The following is a 24066-nucleotide window of genomic DNA, read 5'->3' as shown; positions in this document are numbered from 1 at the left end:
GGGACAATTTGATAGTGTCCCATTATTAGCTTTGACTTTCTAAAACCATCCTATTTCTCATATTCTGCTATTAAAAATCTGGTCACATTCCCACCCAATTCGAAATTCACACAAATGATTATGTTTTCAATGAGAACTTTAAGTTCTATAAATAAAACATATATTGGTTACCATGCAAATTTTCTTGCATATCATAGACTACTTTTATTGGCCATAAAATATTTCTATTTAAAAAAAAAAAACACTTGGAGATAAAATAGAAATATACTATGCACCTTTTGGCACTATCATCCCAATCAAGATAACAGTCACCCATCACCCCCAAGTTTACCTGTGTCCCTTTGTAATTTATTCCTCCCTTCCTCCTGTTTCCCAGGCAACCAACAATATGCTTTCTATCATTATAGATTGCATTTTCTAGAATTTTATACAAATGGAACCACAAAGCATGTATTCTGTGGTTTCCTTTACACTCAAGTTCTCTTTTTAATCTTCCAGAGATTCCTCCCTTTTGGCCGAGGTTCAGTAAAGAGCATCATGATAATTCCACGGCAGTGTTTACCAAAGCATAACTGAAGGACCATCTGCTTTATAATCATCCAAACACTAGCTAAAATTTGCTGATTCATCTCTCCCCAGGACTCTGAAACCAAAATAACCAGGATGCTTAGGCATACTCAAGTATGAGAACTAGCAGTTTTAGTTTAACCTCTTAGGGAACAACTATTCTTGTCCCTGGGTCCAACGAACTGTTTCTTTTATGTCTTTCTACTGTTTTCGATAACCTAGGCAGGTCTTAGTCCTTTAAGCCACATCATTACATATAAGTAAATATCTTTTTTTAAACAATGTCTTTATTGATTTCAGAGAAGAAGGGAGAAGGAGAGAGAGATAGAAACATCAATGATGAGAGAGAGTCACTGATTGGCTGTCTCCTGCACACCCCTTACTGGGGGTTGAGCCTGAAACCCAGGCATGTGCCCCTTGACCAGAATGGAACCTGGGAACCATCAGTCCATAGGCTGACTCTATATCCACTGAGCCAAACCAGCTAGGGCAGAACTAAGTATCTTTAAGACAAAAGTTGCAAGAATTTTCCTAGGTCTCTTTGTACTACACATGTGGAAATGTGGTTTGGATTACTTTCCCATAAAGAGACATGCATTGCTAACTTTCCTCCCTTTGCTACCTTGCTATCAATTTATGAAGTCCACCACTGGGGCCAGGTCTTGGGTGAAGAGAGTTTAACATTTGCCTCAAGTGCAAAACTTATAGAAATGCCAAAAATTTAAGTAATCCAGACGAAACACTTCTTTAAAAAAAATCACAGGAAAAAAAATCCATGATAAACAAAATACCAAAATTTTAAATAAAATCAAGACCAATAACAGTGCCAATACTGAGTCTGAGGCAGGAACCACCCCCCCCCACACACACACACAAAAATACACACACACACACACACACACAAAAAAAAAAAAAAAAAAAAAAAAAAAAAAACCACCAAAAAAACACCCAGTAATAGTGCTCCTATCTTTTAAAAAGCATTATTATTTATATTTTATGCTGAGGTGGAATGACTTACTCACCTCACCCTAGTCTTGGCCCTGGTCCACCTCACTTTGATATGTTTCTCTCAAACAGGCCTTTTGCCATCCTGAAATCATCATTAGGATGCTACTTCTGGCTCAGCGTTTAGAATGTGCCATGAACAATAAGAGCTACTTCAAAATACTCTCTCTAGATGCATTAGTAGTTTCTGATTTCTCCCTCACCATTAACCACAAGTACAGCTAATCCCAGACAAAGACACAAACCCATAATCCTGAATTTTTTAAAGGAGCTCAAGCGAGAACTCAAATTGGGATGTAATCATGCCGTATCTTATTATTACATGTGCCTTCAATATGAAACATCAGTTACCTAAGACACACAGAAACCACGGCTCTAATTAATGTTAACATTTAAAACATATACTGTACTTTTCATAGGAGCTAATGATATTTGGGAAAAAACAGGGTGTAAGAATAATTTATAGAATAAATGGATTCCAACTAGACTGAAAATATGATTAGAAACTGCTGAGTATAAGGGCAAGTACAGTAGTTCTGCATGTTTAAGTTAAATTTTGGGGAGAAAGCATGCCATTATTAAAATAGTCACGCCTCAGTATCCACAGGGATTGGGTCCAGGACCCATTGTGGATACCACGATCTGAGGGTTTTCAAATCGCTTATGTAAAAATGGTGTAGTATTTGCAGGTAACCTAAGCATTTCATCCTATATACTTTAATCTCTAGATTATTTATATTATGTAAAACAATATGAGTGCTTATAAATGTTGTTATACTGTATTATTTAGGGAATAATAAGGAAAAATGTCCGTACATTTTTAGGCTTATCTACATAGTACATGCCAGCTTAACTTCATAGTACATGCCAGCAACAACATTAACATTGTTTTTCCAAATATTTTCAATCCATTGTTGGTAGAATTTATGGATTTGGAACCTGCAGAAATGAAGGGCCATCTGTACCCAAGATTTCTACTCAGACTCGGAAAGTTCACTTGAATGTATCATTTTTACTGGAAGTAAAAGGACTCATTTTTAGCTAGTTTTAGATGCACATAAAGAATTTGGCTATTTGCTATGTATAAAAACTTAAGAGGAACAATGGAATATTAGAGCTGGTGGCAGATGGTGAATACTGGTCTTCAGTGTCCACAAAAACAAACAAACAAAAAAAACAAAACAGCATAAGAATTAGACTACACCAGGAATGAATTTAAAGTAAATTTCTGATCAAGCATCATCATCAGCCAAAAAGCATGGTGCAAAGGAAGATACAGGAAAAGTTCAGTTTTACTGTCTCCTAGCTGTCTGACCTTGGTCCCTTTCTGTGCCTGTTTGCTCAACTATGAAGAGAACTTTCTTTGCAGGGTCACATCAGGAATGACGTGGGAAGAGATTTAAAAAAAAAAAAATATTTCATTGATTTTTTACAGAGAGGAAGGGAGAGGGATAGAGAGTTAGAAACATCGATGGGAGAGAAACACCGACCAGCTGCCTCCTGCATGCCCCTTACTGGGGATGTGCCCACAACCAAGGTACATGACCATGCCCGGGACCTTTCGGTCCACAGGCCGACGCTCTATCCACTGAGCCAAACCGGTTTCGGTATACATGGGAAGAGATTTATACAGCACCTATCACAGGCCTGGCTCATGGGGAGCCCCGATTTAATTGTGGCTGCTGTTGTCACCACCACCTCCAGCACAATAGGCTTTATTCAGTGGTTTGAAGGGCCTGAGACAGATCAGTGCTGGAAGTTTCCAAGGAAAGGAAGCAATACACTTTATAATCATTTATGTGTGGTGTGACTATCAGAGAGGAATAGAGGGGCCCAGATGTCCTGTTGAAGGCAGAGCCCATCCTGTTTGTCTACATTTTCAGTGCCGGGTACCTAAGTGTGAACATTTCATTCTTGTAATAGTTCCAGGGATAAACTCCGAGTTGAGTGATATCCCTTTAAAGAGAGGCTCTTTTCTTGCCAAAAAAGAGAGCAGCTGATCACAGCCATAGTTACTATGTACAGTCTTGTTCTTGACATTTAAAAAGATCCAGAAAAGAGCTTCAAAAGTTCACCCAAAAGTGGATAGAAGGTAGGTGGTGGGAAGACAGGCTGCATGAGAGTTGGAGTCATTCACTCCAGACAAGAGAGGCTTTGACAGATTTCACATGTGTTAAGTGCTGGGATGGTGATGCTGCTACTCTGCTCCCTTCCATCTCCAGTGAACACAGGGCTCCTCTCAGTATTTTTTCTTGGATGGATGACTTCCCTTTCTAAAGAAAATAATTCAACTAGGTGACCTCTTGAGATCTCTTCAAGTCCTAAATCTTTGCACAAATATGAAACAGCACACAGACACTTAGCTCATCCAGGTGGAGTGGTTTTTCAACTGCACTCTGTTTAAAATGAGGCTGAGGCAGCCTGGTATAGTAGGAAGAGTGAGAGCCAGGAGTCAGGCAGAGCTGGGTTTAAATCAGTGTTTCCCAAACTTCTCTCATGATGAGAATCACCTGGTGGAGTTGTTAAAACACAGATTCATGAATCCCAACTAAGAAGTGCTAAACTAGAATTTTTGGGAACATATAGGTAAAATTGTATACTTAACTAGTGCTCTAAGACAGATGTTATATACAGAGCACTAAGTTAGGTATGCAATTTTACCTATATGTTCCCAAAAATTCTAGTTTAGCACTTCTTAGTTGGGATTCATGAATCTGTGTTTTAACAACTCCACCAGGTGATTCTCATCATGAGAGAAGTTTGGGAAACACTGATTTAAATCCACCTCGGAAATTCACTATTGGGCAAGTGAAGGAACACAACTCGACTCAATTGTATGCAGCCTGCAAATAACCTCTGCCTCCTAGGGTTCCTAAAAGGATGAACAAAGTTAATGTTGGCAAAGCATCAAATATTTTGACTGGCACATTATAGGCCTTGGATAAATTAGAGCTATTATTCTGCTATTTTTTCTAGTTGGCTAAAAAGAAATGGGTTGAATAGTTGACTACCATAAAAAAAGAGCAAAGCCATTCTGGTTATAGTTACACTATGTTAGTAAAACTACAGATTAAAGTGAGCAGACTGACACTCTCCTGTGTCCCCAGGACCCACTCTGCTTGTCCATGCCAAAGAATGTTTGAGAGGGCAAATTATTAGCTAGTTTGGTACTAAGGAGCAGAGGAAACTTTAGGTGAAGTCCAAGGCATCTTGGTAGGAATCTGGTTTCTCTCACTGTCACCACAAGAATCAAATGAATTATTTCAAAAAGGTTTCAAATACACTTCCAAGTACTAGTATAAAGAATATATCACATCTCACTGACTTGTAATTCACACCAAGCATAGTAAAAACATCAGTCAAAAAATAGGTTTGCAAACCAAAGTTGTCAGGAACTGTAATTAGGATTTTTTTCTTCTTCATGAATGATATATAGCTAAAAATAAAAGCCATAAAATAATTCAACAGCTTTCACATAGCCATTAAATGCAGTGGTCGGAGCCTTACACTGAATAAAAGAAACTTCTGTCCGGCTAGAGTGGCTCAGTGGTTGAGCGTTGAGCTCAAGGTTCAATTCCTGGTCAGGGCACATGCCCGGCTTGTAGGTTTGATCTCTGATCATGCTGGAGGCAGCCAACCAATGATTCTCTCTCACCATTGAGGTTTCTGTATATCTCTCTCCCTCTCCCTTCATCCCTGAAATCAATAAAAATATATTAAAATAATAAATAAATAAAAACTACTACTATCAGAATTTTCCATAAAATGTAATATGTTGGTGCTGCATCAATAGGGTATTACATTTTTATCATTTACAGAAAGATCTGTAGTCCAAGACAGGAGCATTTGTGTTTTACCAGTAGTGGAGCCTGTACAGGATGCCTGGAGGCTGTGGAGAATTGGAAAAGACAGAGGAAGTACAAGGTACAAACATGCACATGAAGTGAGGCCCACGGAGAGCTGGGCCAGAAAAACGGGGATGTTTCCTGAAGCCCCGTGTGTTGTTAGGAGAACTAGACTTGGCTTGGAAAGCATGTCCTGTTTCCATCAAAGGGGACCTGGTTACAGTTGATAGAACCAAACCAGACAGACAGACAAGGGAGCAGAACAATGCACTTTGATCTGCTGGAGTCACATGCAAGAACAGCTTGTTTTTGTTGGTGAATAAGCACAGGCATGACAAGTGGTAAAGTGACCTTAGATACATTAGGGAGCCGGGGGAGGCCCAGTGTAGATGCCTGTCAGTATTAGGTCAATGACGGCTACTGTGCCAATCCATCAATCCTAAACAGGAACCTCACAGGATAATGAAGCAGCCCTATCAGGACCACAATGCGACTTTTACCCTGTGGACCCAAGTTAAAATTCATGTTTTTAAAAGCATAAATTTCAAGTGGCAGCAAACCACTGAGTTATCGAACCAACCTACAGAAGCAAAACCCAAAGTCTCAGCAGGCTCATATTAGACCAATCATTCTCACAACACTTTTTTAGAAGTGGGGTATATATAAAGAGTCCTTTGAAATTTACCGTATCTATTCTTACTTTGCTTCAAGTCATCATTTTATTATGCTTCCCTGAAACTATAGATATTACAAATGTGTTTGCATGGTATTTATAAGCAGGTTAATTACCGTGTGTGTGTGTGTGTGTGTGTGTGTGTGTGTGTGTGTGTGTGTAATAATTGGACAAAAGAAACAAACTAACATGGGAAAAAACTAACATGGCAACTAAGATAAAAATCAAGACCATCCTGGAAAGAAAAAACAACAAAACAAAACTTAAGGAGAAGACAAGTATCCAAGTTCAAAGACCTTGTTACCAAAATTTTTTTGTTAAAGTTAAAGCTTTACTTTCATATGCCTCCTTCTGAATCCCCTTAAACAGACCTGTCTAAATTGCAGATTCTCTCAGTGTGTGAACGGCTTCTCAGCGGCTTATTCAGTATTTGAGGCCATTTGGAGAAATGCCAGTAGAAGGGTGCTCAGGGGTTGCAGAGAACTACCGGCTTGAAGGGATAGAGGGGACGGTCAGAAAAGCTTACCTCAATACCAAGGAGCAACTCCTGTGTTTGGAGTAGCTAAATATTTAGTTCAACCCTATGAGGTAACACCATGTTTGATTTTGACAAGGGATAAGCTGATCCACAAAACCTAAATTCTAAACTTAAAATGAAAGGTGTTAATTTATAAGTAAGGGGTAAGAAGTTCTCCTTATTTGGATTTTGATAGATATTAACACATTCTCTATGATAGGCTTAAAGTTAAGGTCATGAAGGCTGTTGGAGTTTTGGTGACAAGAAGTTGCTAAATATTTTAAGGCATATTCCTTCTCGTGTCCTTCCAGATTAAGCTTCCCTTTACTGAACTTTCCCTTCTTCGCTTTCTTATATTAATGCTTCGGATCATTTTGGAAATGTGTCTTTTGAAGGACTTCAGAGATATTTTTCTTTCTTTTTAAAAATGACCTTCACATAAAAGTAATAGACTTTTCAGATAACAAAGCCCAAAGCAAATAACATCCGACTCTGCAAATATGGTCATGAAAAGACCAAAGAGACCTTTAGAGCTGGGGTGGTCATGTGCTCAGAAAACTTAAAAACATTTTAACAGAAGGCAAATAAAGCATTATCCAGGAAAACAGCAATCAAAGCAGCCCAAGGCTGAGGGCCCAAAAGAATCTTCCTCTTACAAACACCCCTGTTTAACTAGCACTCTGGTTGTTTTTAGTCAAGTACTTCCTGGGAGGAACAGAGTGGCCAGGCACACTGCTTTTCTTGACAACAGGAAACAACGTCATTTTGGGTTGTGGTTTTTTTTTTTGTTTTTTTTTTTTGTCTTTTCTTAGACACACTGCAGAACCCAACATATTTCAAGGCCATATGATGTGGTTTTTGTTGAGTTATGAAGCAACTGTGGGTTTTGGAAAGGAAATTGTATTCAAGCTCAACCGCGCTGCATAGTCCTGGTTTACCTGCCATATGCAAAGCGCCGGTCTTTGTGATGATCGCCAAAAGTATCCCAAAGCCTGAGGGAAACGCTCACTTCATCAACAACATCCCGGGAACGTTCCAAAACCTGCAGGAGAGAGAGAGAGCATTCGTGCTCAGTGGCACTCAAAGGCTCCCTAGGGAAGGATGTCTGGGCCAGCACCCCTCAATGTCCACCGACTCCAACTTGCATTTAGGTTTCTCATTTTCCCTAACCGGACTTAACCTCAGCTCAGTTCTCCTCCTGGAATCACATGACTCAAACCCACCTCATTCAGGACCCCATAGCCATCCTCCCAAATTTGCATTTCGCTTTTATTTTCTCTTATGGCCCTACAAATGCTAGTTTTATTTTGAATGTATTGTACAAATTGCCCCTTCCCTCCCTTTAAAATCAGACAGGCAGTAGCGGTGATGTGCCCTGAGGATTCTAAAGGAACTCTGTACGTCTTACCTCCTGGCAGACCCGGTACTGGTCAATTGCCCACACGGTTGGTACATGGGTGGCCAGCAGCTGATACTGCGTTAGCGTCGTATTACATGCTCTGGCACAGATCAAGCGTGTCTTCCCCACGGCGTTGTCTCCCACGACCACACACTTGATGGTTTCAACGTTGGGCCTTTCGTAGTCCATGTCAGTGTCCATTTATAAAACCCTGCAAGAAGAGAGTAGATACCACATTAAAGACACCAGGGCTTTCCGGGGCAATCAAAGACCTGAGGGGTTCAGGCAGTTTTCTCTTTGTCCAGGAACTGCTTTGGAGGTAACCAAGCATAAGCAAGAAGTTTGGAAGTTTATACTAAGCCTAAGAGAAACCCAGGTTTTCTTTTTATATCTCACACAAGTAAAAAAACACCGGATTGTTATTTTGACCTCTAAAGGTTTATTCCGGTTAACATGTTATTTTCTCCTTGGTTTTCTCTAAACACAACCTGCCTACGGGAGAGCCATCCAGACTAGTCAGCTGCTGGGACACATTTATAGCTCACCAGCTACTCATGTTGACGGCTAAAGAGACTCATCACCTGCAGGGTTAGCCTGAGACACGAGGGCAGAGGCTGCCTTGGCAATACTAGTGCCCATACCATCACAGTCTTCCAATGATCTAGTATCTCCTGCTGGAAAGCAGTTTTCTATAAATTCTCAACTATCATGGTGACTTAGAGGAGACTCCAAAGTGCAAGCAGACAGCACTATCCAACATTACTGAAGAGTGAATTGGAATTTTATTGATTGATGCATTAATAAAATCAACTTTTTATATTTATCCATTTATTTGTATTAATCAAGTTCATAAAAATATACTCCCACAAGGGGCACCATTAAGCAATATATATTTTATTCTCCTTTCTGTGTTTTTATCAAGAAATCTGGCACATTTGGTAAAGAATGATTTTACCAGGATGAGGAACTACTTGGGAGTTTTCCTAAAACCATCAAAAAAAGGTTTAAAGAGAGTTGCTGGCCCGATTTTCTGAATTTTCTAATACTGAAGATCTTTCAAGAGGAAGAGGAAGAGCAGCTGTTAGCTTTGCTTTCTGTATAAGAGCCTCCACAAAAGGCAGAGCAGACTGCTTCCTGGTAGAGACCAGATGGACAGCCAACCATTTTAAGACTTTAAGATTTTAATGAATTGGAACTGCTTTTTTGAGGAAGTCTATTGTTAAATTGAGAACACTGGTTATATGGTCATTTTTAAAGAGCCGATAATGGATTTAATGGCCATAGTGGTAAAGAAATTGTTGGACCTGATACGTAATAGGAACTCTATAAGTGTTTAATTCAACTGATTTGAGAAAAGTGACCATTTGCCTAGTGTGAGAATAAGAGAATAGAGGGAGAGATAGAAGGAAGAACATGAAGAAGAATGCTTTTTCAGTTGGGACTATCTGGAAATAAACTTGTCTCCTGTAACACCATCACAGGAGGTGACAGACCAGAGGCTGGAGAATTATTTGATGGGAATGGAGTGACTCAAGGAACAGATATGTGATGAGGTTAGGATCTGATTTGTGGCTCCTACACAAAGGAAGGGTTTAAAATAGACACCTGCCCCTCACCTGTCAAATGCTGTTCTGAAGGTCTCAGGTGGGAAAAGAAATCTCCAATTCTGAGGATCAGCCAGATATGGTAACTCCTAATATTTATCTTTAAAATCTAGCCTTGACATTCCATGGTTTTACCTGTTCCCTATTTAATAGTATAAGATGGCAAAAGCATGACTATGGCATTAGATCAGTGGGTCTTAAGTAGAGAACATTTAGCAAAGTCTGGAGACATTTTGGGTTGTCACATGGGGTTGGGGGAGTGCTACTGGCTTCTAGTGGGCATAGGCCAGAAGTACTGCTGAACACAGTGGAATGCACAGTACAGCCCCCATAACCAAATGCCATAGTGTCGAGGCTGAGAAATCCCTGCCTTAGATGGATGTGAGTTTGAATCCTGGTCCCCATTTTGCAGTCATTGACTTGGCAAGCTATTTCCTCTTTGTGAGCCTCAGCTTCCTTATCTGTGAGGTGGGAATCCCCTGAGGCTGTTGTGAGGATTAGGTGAACTGTTGTTTTGAATCCCCAACACACAGATGACTTCAAGAATTATAATCATGATACTGAAGATGAATGCCTTTACATGACAGCAAAATTGAGTCAGGTGGAAGGCCAGAATTGGATGCAAAACCATACACTTGATTTCGCACAAAGATATATAAAAGGAATATATTCTAGAAGAGCAATTAGAGGGTAAGTTACTGAAAAACAGAATGGAAATACAAGATGGACATTGGTGACTGTATACAAAGAAGGCAGAAAAGATTCTGGGTGGGGAGGAGGATATAATTACCTAAATATAACAGAGTTAGAAAGGTAGCTTAAAAATATTTTTAGGAGGCATTTCTAGCTTCTGGAATGAGAATGGTAACACTTCTTAATAGTCTTTATAAGTTTCTGGGGATATTAGCATGGGGTAGCCTGTGCCAGAAAAACAGGTTCCATTTGGAGCCTCACACTCTGGAAACTGAGTTATATTATTTGGAATGCCCTAAGAGATGGAAGGAAAACCTCACTCTTCTAAGAGTGAATTTTATTTTATGTTTTAGATCAGTGGTCCCCAACCTTTCAGACCTCATGGACCACCAGTGGTCTCCGGACCACTGGTTGGTGACTGCTGTTTTAAATAATTAAAAGTTATAGAGAGCCAATCCCTAAAATTTGAAGAATGCTTGGATTTAGTCAAAATTGAGATATGGAAAAAAATACAATTGGTTTTCTTGTTGGTTTGCAAAGTAGCTCTGTTAGCAGCTCCAAAAGAGTAATCTCCTCTCCCCTCAATGATTTGAAACATGGCAGCTCAGGTGGAATAGATGTGTAGTTCTTTCAGGACACTATTTGAGGAAGCCAACGCTTTCCCAGCTTTATATTAAGGCTACGATTACAAAAATATCATTACTTATTTATAGACACATCTCATGTGCAGTCCTTAAAAGAATATGTGTCAAAGGTGAGAATAACATCGGTGAGTTGTCTAATCTCTAGAAATCTGCTAGACACCAAAGTGACTGCCAAAGGTGCTGAACATTGTGCAAAGGGGAGAGCATATAAAGGAAATAAAAGGCAGAAATTAAATATTCATAGCCTAGGTCACTCACTTTAGACATGGAATTTAATTTTCAGGAATGGTTTTCTGGATTTTCAAACACTGAAGATCTTTTCTTTTGGGAAGAAATTTACTTTGTTGTAATCTAAAAAGCATTTTAAGGGCATGAAGTCACAGCCAAGGATGTAAACTCATGCTACACATGCATTGTTGTAAAATGATTGTTCATCTGTTACATATAAACAAATGAGCATTAAACTATGGTGGTAATTATGGAAATATGCAATTTCATTTTCCTTTACATGTTAGGGGCTCTAATTTATTCATATCTGGCACTGACCATCTGGATAATGACTATCTACTTTCTGATCTTTATTTACCTAGCATGAGAATAATAAATAGTATTCATTTAGGACTGTTAATAAATTTCAGCATCATGTATCATGCAGATCTGAGCAGATACCCTTTTGCCTTTAGATACATATCTGAAGAGATAAGGAAAGTATAAAAGAGAAAGAAAACTTAGAATAACTGACATTAGTAACCTGTTACTATGGCAGGAAATCAGAAATGGTATGCTTATTTAAAGACTGGCAAGTAAATAAGGCAATGTGGAAGGTGACAAATAGGTGGCACATGGTGGCTGCTGCTCTGGGTGCAATACCCACCATCCATAGGCTGACTTAGAACACAGTGGTCATGATCTTCTGGCTATTAATTAGCCCTATCTGGCTTGATTATCCCACACCTGCCCATGGCATTATTACTGTCATCTCCTGAACCGCAGATCCTTCCTCCACATTCACCATAACCATCATCATCAAGTCTTGTTGTGTCCACAAGAGGATGTACCCCACACCCTAGCCTCACAATTTCTTTACCTCTTCAACACTAGTGATATCTGCCACACTCTAATGAGCCATTCATATTTGTCATTCAGAAACATTTTGCCTCTGAAATCTCAAATTTCAAAATCCTACTCTCAGAGCAAAAATTCCTATTTTCACAACTTGTGCTAGATGAAGTATGGCCACTGCAGCAACTCCCATCAGGACATGGAGTCTATTTCCTGTCCTCTTGAATATGAGTTTACCTTGTGACTGTTTGGCCAAACCCAAAGGATGTGGCAGTGATGCTGTGGGGGCCCAGAATCACTGCGCTCCACCTTCAGGCTATTGGAATGCTGTCCTGAAGCTATCATCCAAGGAAGCTGGCCCAGCCTAAGAGGATGGGAATTCACAGTGAGAACAACTGAGGCAGCCCAGCCCTTGGATCTTCCAGCTCAGCCATCTCTCCTGTTACATGTAGCTTTATGAGCAAGTCCAGATAAAACCAGCCCAGGAATCACCTAGCTATATCTCACAAAATCATGAGAGTAGGTTGTAGTTTTAAACCACCAAGTTTTGGGTGATTTGTTATGCAGCAAACATACATTTGTTAACTGAAACATACCCATGGAAAAACTCCAGCATATTGAGTCCTCCATTAAAAAAAAAACCACACACACACAACAAATACCAGGTTATAGGCCCCTGATATTGGTGCCTGATATGGATGGATGGTATTTTCCACCTAGGGTTGACAGGTTCATGCCAACTTCTCTCTTCATCATCACCTTCAACACCTTGTAATGCATTACATGTGTGGTAGGCAGAATAATGATCCCTCAAAGATATCCTTGTCTTAATTTCTGGGACCTATGAGTATGTTACATTACATGACATGGGGTAGAATTAGGGTGGATGATGAAATTAAGATTGCTAGTCAGTTGACCTTACTACAAGGAGATTATCTTGAACTAGAGGCCCAGTGCACAAATTCATGCACCAGTGGGGTCCCTCAGTCTGGCCTGTGGGATTGGGCCAAAACCAGTTCTCTGACGTCACTTGAGGAGTCCCAGATTGCGAGAGAGCATAGGCCAGGCTGAGGACCCCACCAGGGCATGATTGGGGCCAGGAAGGGACATGGGAGGTCGGCTAGTGGGAAGGGACCTTGGGAAGATCCAGGGTGTTTCTGGCCTGTCTCCCTCAGTCCTAATGGGCCAGGCCCCAGAAGCAAGCTAACCTACTGGTCAGAGTGTCTGCCCCCTGGTGCTCAGTGTATGTCATAGCAAGCGGGTTGAGCAGCCTTAGCATATCATTAGCATATTATGCTTTGATTGAACAGATGACCGGACGACTGGACACTTAGCATATTAGACTTTTATTATATAGGATTATTGGGGGAAGCCTCAATATAGTCACAAGGGCCCTTTACATGTGGAAGGAGGAGTAAGAAGGTCAGAGTCAGGGAAAAATATGAAGATGCTACACTGCTAGCTCTGAAGATGGAAGACAGGGCCATAAGCCAAGGAGTGCAAGTGAACTCTAGAAGCTGGAAAGGCAAGGAAACAGATGCTCCTCTAGAGTCTCAGAAAGAATGCAGCCTGCCAACACCTGGACTTGCACCCAATGAGAACCATTTCAGATTTCTGACCTCCAGAACTATAAGATAATAAATCTGTGTTGTTTTAAGCTGCTAAATTTTTGGTGATTTATTACAGCAGATATAGGAAACAAACATAGCATGATTTAGACACACAATTTGGCTTCCCAAATTCTAAATGTTTGCTACTCAGTGCCTTTCCATATATCATTCCCTCAGTCAACCCTCTACCATTCCTTGACTGTCTGGCAAATTCTATTCATTCCTTAAAACCTTATTCAGATATGACCTCTTCTAAAACGCTTTCCTAACTGCCTCGCCTCCATACAGACTAATTTACTTTCTCCTCTGCACCAATAAATGGTTCTAGTAGAACCAATCACAAAAGCAAACACATATTCACACTCATTTCCCCCCCACCTACATTAGCAATCATGGAATGGAGTTTTGTGAGTTTTTTATTTTTCCGGGACTATATTGCAAAATGCCCATCTCGTGCACTTAACAAATCATCAAGTGTTTCTGGGGTGCTGCTCTGTGCTGAAATGCTTGCAACCTATGCGTATGCAATACCCCTTTCTGTATAGCTTTCTCTGACTGCTTAGTCTAATGTATAGAGCCCCAAATTGTGACTGTCTGCTGGGGCCAACCATGGGCAGAAGAGTAACATAATAATGTGACCTTAGCTGCCCTGGCCTCCTCTTCAAATCTTTTCTCTTCCTATGGTGGTACCCCATCCCCACCTTCATTCCTTGAGATAAAGGCCTTCATGGTGTCCTGTTCCTCTCTTAAGAAACGGGGTCTCAGACACATTCACTCCCTCAATCACACTATGGTTAGATGACCATCAAAGAGTCCTGGCCCTATACTTTAATAATTCAGGGGCACTGTGGCTGATGAAACTCAAGATATTCGTGCTTGCTCTGGAGAGGTGCACTTTAATACAGGGCCACAATTTGAATTATGGTGAGGTGTGAGTCTCTTCTAATATTAGAAATTCAGGTATTAGGGAGAGTGGGAAGAAAAATGTTTATCATTTGCCTAAGACATCTCATCACACATCTCCTAATTGTTCAAAATTACTCTACCGTTGGAATATGCTGCCTCTTATCATCACTTTTGCTGTATTTCTTGTGATATTTGCTATTTTAATCAAGGCCTGGGGAGCAATCTGCTTAAAGACAAGAATCTAAGGCCTACAGAGTGGCCTTTGTATTTTCAGCTCCGTGCAGCTGTTCATGTAGACAGTTTGAACAATACTGTTGTACAGCCACTACATTTTCTTGTCCTTTCAAAAATGCATCTATTTAACTTGATCATTAAAAATACTACTGGAACAAATTTTAGTGTATTTCAAGAGCCCCTTCTGAAAGAAAAACTGAGAATTTTATATTATTGACAGAAACAAAAGGGAAATGTTAAGAGTTGCATAATAACTATAGCCAACAGCCAAGTTTCAACTGTGCAGATTTCATTATTCTGAGCTCTTAATCACCAGTCCCAGGCAGGCAGGAGCCACTTTACACATAACATAAACATCCCTGCTGGAATGGAGAATGGGTCCGGAGCTGGGAAAGAGACAGGCAGGGCTGGGCTTTCCTAAATCAAAACTTCATAGAAATATAGCTCTAGGATCAAGTTTCTTTTCATCATTCAAAGCAAAACTATTTTTTTTTTCATTTGAAAGTTTTGATTAAAACAGAAAGAGAAGAGATTAAGTAACAGAAAGGACACTGCATAGAAGTTCAGGAATGCAAGTAATATAGAGGTGCTGTTTTTGAACATCCACTCATTATCCTGCCAGAAAGAGCCCTGTGATAATGGAAACCTACAGGAGCTCATGCTCTGGATGGTTTTTGTTTTTTGTTTTTAACTAAATGTCAGTGGGAGAAGTGAGCCAGGATTAGAAAGACACTTTCTACCTATCCACTGTAACTTATTAAGTGCTGCCCCAATTAAAAAAATAAAGAACAGATATAAAAATTAGCTTAAAATATGCATAAACATTCCAGGGTAGTTTGCAAAACCACCAAAAGTAAACCACACTGGTCTGTCTACTTCCAACTACAAACATGCCATGGAAACTGTCCTTTGGTGACTTTGTTTTGCCATAACTTCTGCTCAAATGCCCTTTCTCATGCCCTGATCCTGGAATTGTCCTTTAGGACTTAGACAGTCTTAATTAAAGAAATACAGATTGCCGTAGCCGGTTTGGCTCAGTGCATAGAGCGTCAGCCAGCAGATAGAAGGGTCCTGGGTTTGATTCTGGTCAAGGGCACATGTCCAGGTTGCCAGCTCGATCCCCAGTAGGGGGCGTGCAGGAAGCAGCTGATTGATTCTCTCTCATCATTAATGTTTATATCTCTCTTTCCCTCTCCCCTCCTCTCTGAAATCAATAAAAATATATTAAAAATAAATAAATATAAACTGAGTACTTCGTGGGTGGCAGGCCTACAGGTGGATAGTAGTGAACAATCCAGGTGTAATTCTTGCGCTCATGGCCCTCAGAGTCAGGTGGGGAGAGACAACCAAACAGGTAGATGTAATCATATATCAGTGTTTCCCAAAGTGTGGTACGCGTACCCCCAGGGGTATGGGGAAGAGTTTGGTGGGGGTATGCATTGCACCGGAGTTTGGTGGGGATATGCACTGCACCGTGCTGAGCTGCGCCTAATTCTACATTCTCATGAGTACGAGGGGTACTCAGCATTACGAAAATTATAGAAGGGGTACACATATGTCAAAAGTTTGGGAAACACTGATGTACTTGATACATAACTTGAAGAAAAATGAAAGGGTGCTGTGAGAGAAATTAATGGGCGGGAGTTTGCTGGGAAGTCAAGGGCAGTCTCTATGAGAAAGCCCCATGTTCCTGCTATTGAAAAATAAGAAGGCCCAGCCATGAGATGAGAAAGGAAGAAGGCCCAGAATAGCTAGAAGGAGGGGGACTGGTGAGATGCAAGGTCAGAAAGGCAGGCGGGGCTAGGTCATACCTTGCCTTTCAAGCCACAGTCAGGAGTTTGGATTTTATTCTAAATGAGAATAGATGGATTTAAATAAATGGATGTGTTCTTACATCAGTGAGAAGCCACTGAATTGGTGTAGGCAGAGGAGTACCAGGTTCTGATTTGCTTTTTAGATGTACCACTGATATAACTGAGACTGCTGTGTGGAGAACTCACTATGGGGAATTTGAGCAATGGTAGAAGGACCAAGAAGGACGCTCCCAAATTCTCCAGGAGGAAAAGGATGGTGGCTTGGACCAGGGTGGAATCAGCAGAGATGGAGCAAAGTGGATAGACACAAGATATGTTTTGGAAGAAGATGCACTTAAAATATGCATCCTTTATACTGTATTTATAAAATTCTGCTTTGTAGTATTGACAATTGTGCTTATATGTATTTTGCTTTTAAGACACCAAGATTATAAATTTTTGACAACAGAAACTGTTACTGTTAAATACTCAAATCTTTCTCAGTGCTTGGCCATATGTGGCTTTCCGTAAACATTAGTTCAATAGAATATAAAAGTACAGCCACTCTCTTAGGGAAACTTCCACCCGGGGCTGGCAAAGAACTTGCACTCAGCTTTTTCTGATGAATGATCATTAAGTCTGTGGCCTCGAAAGCAGCAGCATGTGGCTAAGCCTGCAGTCGGTGAGAGGAACACCTTGAGGGACATCTGTGTGACTCATCATGAGAGCAGTGTTTGACAGATGGCATCACACCAGCCATGACACCCCATCAGAAAAAGCATCAGTAACCATGGAAACCACCAGGGACCAAGGACTGGGCTCCTTCACCAAATGAGAAGGTGGGGGCAGGGGAAAGCCCCAATATAGGTTGGCAGGAGCAGTTTAGGATCTAATCTGATTTATAAAAAAAGAAGATAAAAGAAAAAAAGAAGGAATGTGATCGTTTATTGTACTCTAGTGCCTAGAGTCAATTTATGAATCTTAATAGCATTTAAGGGTCTCAAAAAGTTCCCATCTACTTTTAGACTTTAACATCCTAAGAAATTCCCAACTCTTACTAGTGAGCCACTACTTGCCTGGGAAAAAAATGGGGAAAAGGGAGGCACATGTATCCGCTACATATGGAGAACAATTTATAATTGAAATGAAAGTGAGTCTTGAATGATGGAGGTCAATCTATGCCTAAAAGAGTTACATCACTAAAGGCAATTAGCCTTGAAGGCAAGATAGCATCGAAAGAACAGATGCTTGGATCCCGCTCTACCCACAAATCACTAAAATTACCTTATTCTATACAGATAACAGACTTCATGACAGTACCAGAAGCTAAGGATAAAGAATACCAGAAATTTGAAGGATTTCTGCCAAATTCATTTCTATGGACCCAGATGAGAAAGTCACTGAAGATCAGCAGACTGCCCATTTCTACAGGGAACGGAGTTTATCTCGATGCTTTTTGGCATAGATGCCTATGATGTGCAATGAGAGTTGGCCTGACTTGAGACAAGTGTGGAAAGAGTAGGTTGTGGAGCCACTGGACAGCCATTAGGAGACCAGCATGCTGCCATGGGCAAGGAGTAGCCCCAGTGATGGTCCTTGCTTGGAATGGACGAGATAGACAGCACTGAGCATAGCAAATACTGTTTTTGCTTTCTTCAGCCTGCTCAACCAGGCCATTTCAGTTTTGACCTTGCAACAGGAGTGATTGATCTTGTGATATTATTGTGAGAGGGAGTAGGGTGAGGGAGTGCAAGCTCTAAGAATGAACACGGGAACATCTTCAGGGATGTCCTTCTCTCACCTACAAAAGTTCTCTCAACCTGTACCATACTGAATAGCTTTGCTTGTGCATTCTGGACCTGGGTGAGTTCCTAGGTCACTATAGAGCCCTACCTTGGTCTCTGAGTCTAAGGTTATCCAGGCATTTAGAATATACTTTGGTCTTTGGCGACCATGAATCTTTCCTTATATGAATGAAATAAATAGACACCATTCAACATATGGTCCATTAAAAACCCTGACACATAGAAAAGGAAAAGCAATTAGATAAAGACGCAGAGGAAAGGTGTACTGAAGTACATATGCTATAAGAAACAGATTGTTATTACTTAATATTATGCTGTGCTGAGCTTGCAATAATATAGAGAAATGCTAATATTACGCTATTGAAAGGAAAATGCAGGATAGTAATCTGAAATATAGTCTATGAAAACTACATAAAATAAACAAATATGTATAACTTGAATAAAATTGGGACTTATTCCTCATTCTTTCCCTGGAAGTACCATGTTAGCACAGTGACATATCTGAAATGTGGGTTACATAATACACCAGGCATCTGGCAGCTAAACTCCTAGAAAGAGTTCCACATCTCATGGTAGCTGCTCAAACCTGCCTCTCTGTCTCTCAGGAAGGACCCCAGATCTTTCCCCTTCAGTGCTGCTTCTTCCTCTCTTATAGGGCTGGCCATTGCCCTCTCTCCTCTTAATTGCATTTCCATCCATCATTCCCCTCTGACAACTAAATGGATTTTCCTTGGGACCTATCAATTTTTGAGGAAGGAGGAATGGGTAAGCATTAATATGTGAATCATTATAATTTAATAATTTCATCTAAAAAGAAGCATCAACCTCTTTCTCCTACAACAATGATACAGGGAGAGAAAAACGGAAGGGAAATACTAAACAGGTAACAGTGATTACTGCTGGACAATGTGACTAGAACTTGTTGCCATTTTTCAATTTTCCTTTGGTTTCCAAGTGTTTTACAGTGAAACTATATTACCTTTTTTTTGTTTGTTTAATTGAGGTAAAATGTCATAAAACTCACCCTTTTAAAGTAAACAATTCAGGCTGCTTCATTATCTATAATAATAAAAATGTAATATAAGGGTCAATCAGACAGGCAGGCAGTGGCAGATATGGGCAATCAAGCAGGTCAGCAGGCAAGTGGGTAGGAGCCAGCAGTCCTGGATTGTTAGAGGGTGCAAGCATGGCTGAAAGACCACCCACCCCTTTGCCCCGTGCATGAATTTCATGCACCGGGCCTCTAGTATTCACAAATTTGTACAATTATTTCCACTCTCTAATTTAAAAACATTTTCTTTCTAATAATTTTTATTGATTTTTTTTTACAGAGAGGAAGAGAGAGTGATAGAGAGTTAGAAACATTGATGAGAGAGAATCATCGACCAGTTGCCTCTTGCACACCCGCTACTGAGAATGTGCCTGCAACCAACGTACATGCCCTTCACCAGAATCGAACCTGGGACCTTTCAGTCTGCAGGCCGACACTTTATCCACTGAGCCAAACCAGTTTCGGCCAACAACATTTTTTATAAAAAATAAACCCTGTGACCATAAGCAGTATTCCCTTTTCACCTCCACCTGCTCTGGAAACCACTAATTTATTTCCTATCTCTATGGATTTGCCTATTATGGACATTTCTTATAAATAGAATCATATAATATGTGGCCTTTGGTGTCTGTTTTTTACTTAGCATGCTTTCAAGTTCATTTATGTTGCAGCATGTATTAGTACTTCATTACTTTTACCTTGGAATAATATTTTTAGATGTATTACTTCTATAATGAGAAAATATTTTAGCTTTTAAAAAAGGAATGAGTACATAAGTGTAACCCTTGATTGCTAATTCTACTAAGGGTACATTGATACAATTCAAAAATAGTAATATTTTTCAATAATGTAAAAATTAATTTTCAAAATCATATATTTATATAGCATAGTGAGCCTGTGAAGTGTTTTCTTATTGACTCAAGCTCTCAACTATAAGTAACATGGGAATCTAAATGATATCTTGCTGATAATCAGACAAAAATTAAACAATATAAAAAGATAGGTGTAGACACCCAGGACACATCCATTCTTCTATCTTAAACAGAAGATGAAACATTCTTGGCTTTAAAATTTTGAATGTTCAAAAAGAAAATTATAATAGTAAAATGAGCAATTTTAAGAAATTATTTGGAAACATAGCACATGTACTATTCTGTGGCAATCAAATAAGATCTTTTAAGCATGGATCAATATAGTATATTTCATTTAAGAAGAAAGAAGTTCCTAATTTGTTTGTGTGCATACTGTATATATATTTGTGTAGCTGCAAATCACAAACACTTGTTGATACAAACTCAGTATGTGAATTCATGTTTTAATCTTTACTTGGAAAGGCAGAGTCTTATATATTTTTAGTTATATGAGAGATAAGCTTGAGCAAAGCTGACTGCAGCTAGCTCATATAAAGTAAGAGTTCAGTGAAAAATCAAATTCTATAAATAAATGACCCTGGACATAAAATATGAAGCACTTCAAACACCCTGAGGGTGCAGTGGGGTGGTGAGCGGAAGCAGGATGCTCCTGGTCTTGATCTACACACTAGTTACAAAGGTAGGTTTCATTTGCAAAATTTCATCAAACCGTACACTTATGACATTTACACATTTTGCTATGTGTGGTATACTTCAATAATTCTTTAAAGTTGAGATAGCAACAAAAGACCCAACATATTGATTTTGAAGGGCATGTAGTTCTCATGTTGGTGAGCTTTTGCTAAGGGCTGAATCAGGAAGCTTTGTCAAGAATTAATAATTAAAATATTGGTCAAGTATTTAAACAGTCAAAGTTGTATTGTGCTTGTTTGAGAAAGCAAATATCCAATCTGTCAAGAAGACATGCTTAAAAATCCATCCTAATGAATAAAAGTCTCTATAGTGTTCTGTAGCTACTTGTTCACGGAAAGCATTCTCTAAAGATGTCACTGGGTTAGCTTTTGAAGTATCAAGAGACCACTTGCTGTGAAACCTTTAGATATGATGACAATCAAACAATTGCATTTAATCATTTATGAGACTATAATATGACAGTTAGGATTAGGTTATGCTCTGATTGAAGCAAATGAAGAAAACTGTTTTGTTCCCCCTAGAATTTCCTAGCAAAGTTAGAGCATAAATATAAAAGTGCTGGTGACAAAATCCAGACTCTTTAAAATCTCTTATTTTATTTAAGGTTATTGGCTGATATCATTGTATAGATTCTAGCTAGTATTTTCAGATCATGTTCCTATACCTTCCAATCTTGGTAAGGAGTTATTACATGAAAGATTATACATTTTTAAAAAGCAGGATGAGGAACTATTTGTGGGAATGTAAGATGGAACCATTATTCAGGAATGCAACTGGCACATAAAAGACTTTAAAATGTCCACAACTTTCATCAGTTGTAAGACTTTATTCCTAAAAGCATAATTAGGGTATACAAAAAAAAAAAAAATTCACTAAAGGTATGGTCATCATTCACTATTTGTGGAAGTAAAATATTGAAAACAATTTCAGAAATACAAATATAGGGGATTGGTTAAAAAACACCACCAATAAATGTCCATACAATGGGAGAGTATGTAGCCACCAAAAATATGTTTTAAGAGTACATTTATTTTTATTCTATATAATAAAATGGTAATATGCAGATCGATTGAATGGCAGAACGACCGGTTGCTATGACGTGCACTGACCACCAGGGGCTCATGGCGAGCACAGCGGTGGTGGCAGGAGCCTTTCCCACCTCCATAGCAGTGCTAAGGATGTCCGATTGCCAATTGCTCTGGGGAGTGTGCCTAAGCCAGCAAGCAGTTAGACATCCACTGTGGACTCCCAGACTGTGAGAGGGTGCAAGCCGGCCTGAGGGATCTTCTTCCCGGCCCCCCCAACCCCCCCGCCCCCCCCCCCTCCCCCCGCTACTGAGTGCACAAATATCATGCAGTGGGCCTCTAGTAGTTAGATATTCATTGGAAATCTTTAAAGACAAAAAGATCATAAAAATATTTACAGAGTAACACCATTCCTTAAAAATTATGTGCCTAAATATAAACAAAAACATTTGTGATAGAGATACATTAATATATGAGTGCCAACTACTATTATAATTATTTTTTTCTTATTTGTATATTCCATCTTTTCTATAATGGACATGCATTCTTTGATAAAAAGAAATTTACAAAAAAATGAGGTGGGAAAGTAGGAAAATCAGGGACTAGAATATCCTTCTTCTTTATATGGAATTAATGTCTACTCTTGACCTCTTTGAATACCTTGAGAGCTTTATGTGAAGTGCATTTCATAGAATAAGAACAGCCATATCACTCCTGAAAATGTTCTTTCAGTTCTGAGCAGACATACCACTCGTCATCAATGTCACTTTGGAGCTTGGGGTCATTCAGCTCTTTGACTTATGTCAAAGAAGACTCTAAAATCTCAATAGGCCCAAATAAGAAAACTACACAGCCACCTGGCCTAGAATAATGTGACAGGGATACACCTGCTGAACACTTGGGGTAGGAATAAGACAACGGATAACTTCCTTCTCTAATCTTTTCAGATAAAGTCATCTGACTTTGAAAGATTTCAATTCTCTTTCAGAAGAGAGTCCTTGTTCTACTTCAAATAAACGGATTTTTAAAAATATGAAATATTCTAAGGGTTCACTGTTGACTTGTGTTTAATACTGATATACACAAAGGGAAACAATATCCTTTCCTTGAAGCCTCTTTCTAGGAGCTTAATGATCAGCTGCCAAATTAAACCCTGGTGCCTCACCACCATGTCTATTCCTCCTCCCTGCTATTGATGTGAGGCCCAAACTCATCTCCACTCAGAGTGTACAAAAGCAGATGTCTTGATAAAAGGGGGAGTTGGTGAACCCATATGAAAAGAGCTAAGAGAACACACTGCACTGAAAGGAAGCACAGCTTCCTGGCTTATGGTACTAAAAGTATATTTAAGGCCCTAACTGGTTTGGCTCAGTGGATAGAGCATTGGCCTGCAAACTGAAGGGTCTCCGGTTCAATTCCAGTCAAGGTCATGTACCTTGGTTGTGGAGACATCCTCAGTAGGCAGTGTGCAAGAGGTAACTGATTGATGTTTCTCTCTCATTGATGTTTCTAACCCTCTATCCCTCTCCCTTCCTCTCTGTAAAAAATCAATAAAATGTATTTTAAAAATAAATAAACGTACATTTATACAAAAGAATCAATGGCCTTGGTCATACTATTGTACATCTATATATATAAAAGGCTAAGCAGCTGTTAAGACTGAATGACTGGAATGACCAGAACAACTGGTTGACCAGTCATTATGACGTGCACTGACCAACAGGGAGAAGATACTTGATGCAGGAACTGCCCCCTGATGGTCAGTGTGCTCCCACAGCCAACCTCCCATGGCTCCTCTCCACAGTAAGCTGCCCTGGGCCACAAGCCAACCTCCCACAGCCCTTCCCCCACCCTTGGCTGCTGGCCAACTTCCTGTGGCTCCTTACCCCCTCCCCTGGCCAACCTTCTGCAGTCCCTCCCCCTGGGCTCTGATGAGGGGGGGCCCAGCTGGCCAATCTCCCGTGCTTCCTCCCCCCAGCCAGGTGGCTCCCTGATAGGCCTCAATCGCCAGCCAGGCCAAGGACCCCACCTGTGCACAAATTCGTACACCGGGCCTCTAATGAGAAAT

The 24066-nt window shown here is 39.9% G+C and overlaps 1 protein-coding gene across 8 annotated transcripts in view; it reads right to left on the bottom strand.

The window, feature by feature from the left end:
• Window positions 1-24066, bottom strand: part of RHOBTB1 (Rho related BTB domain containing 1) — a 64520-nt gene that overhangs the window by 30857 nt on the left and 9597 nt on the right. For 7 of the 8 annotated variants that reach the window (XM_084903959.1, XM_084903954.1, XM_084903958.1 and 4 more), the window contains 2 exons: window positions 8016-8217; window positions 7546-7649 (listed from right to left, as the gene is read on the bottom strand). In XM_084903959.1, coding sequence (XP_084760085.1) covers window positions 7546-7649; window positions 8016-8207 — 296 coding nt within the window. In that variant the 5' untranslated portion in view covers window positions 8208-8217. Of the gene's footprint in view, window positions 1-6461; window positions 7650-8015; window positions 8218-24066 lie in introns of those variants that run through there. The other variant, XM_084903961.1, reaches the window with a different exon arrangement.

Source organism: Pipistrellus hanaki (assembly GCF_964339955.1).
Source record: "Pipistrellus hanaki genome assembly, chromosome: 14".
Lineage (NCBI taxonomy): Eukaryota > Metazoa > Chordata > Mammalia > Chiroptera > Vespertilionidae > Pipistrellus > Pipistrellus hanaki.
Note: the sequence above shows the minus strand (reverse complement) of the source record. Positions and strands in the feature narration are given on the sequence as shown.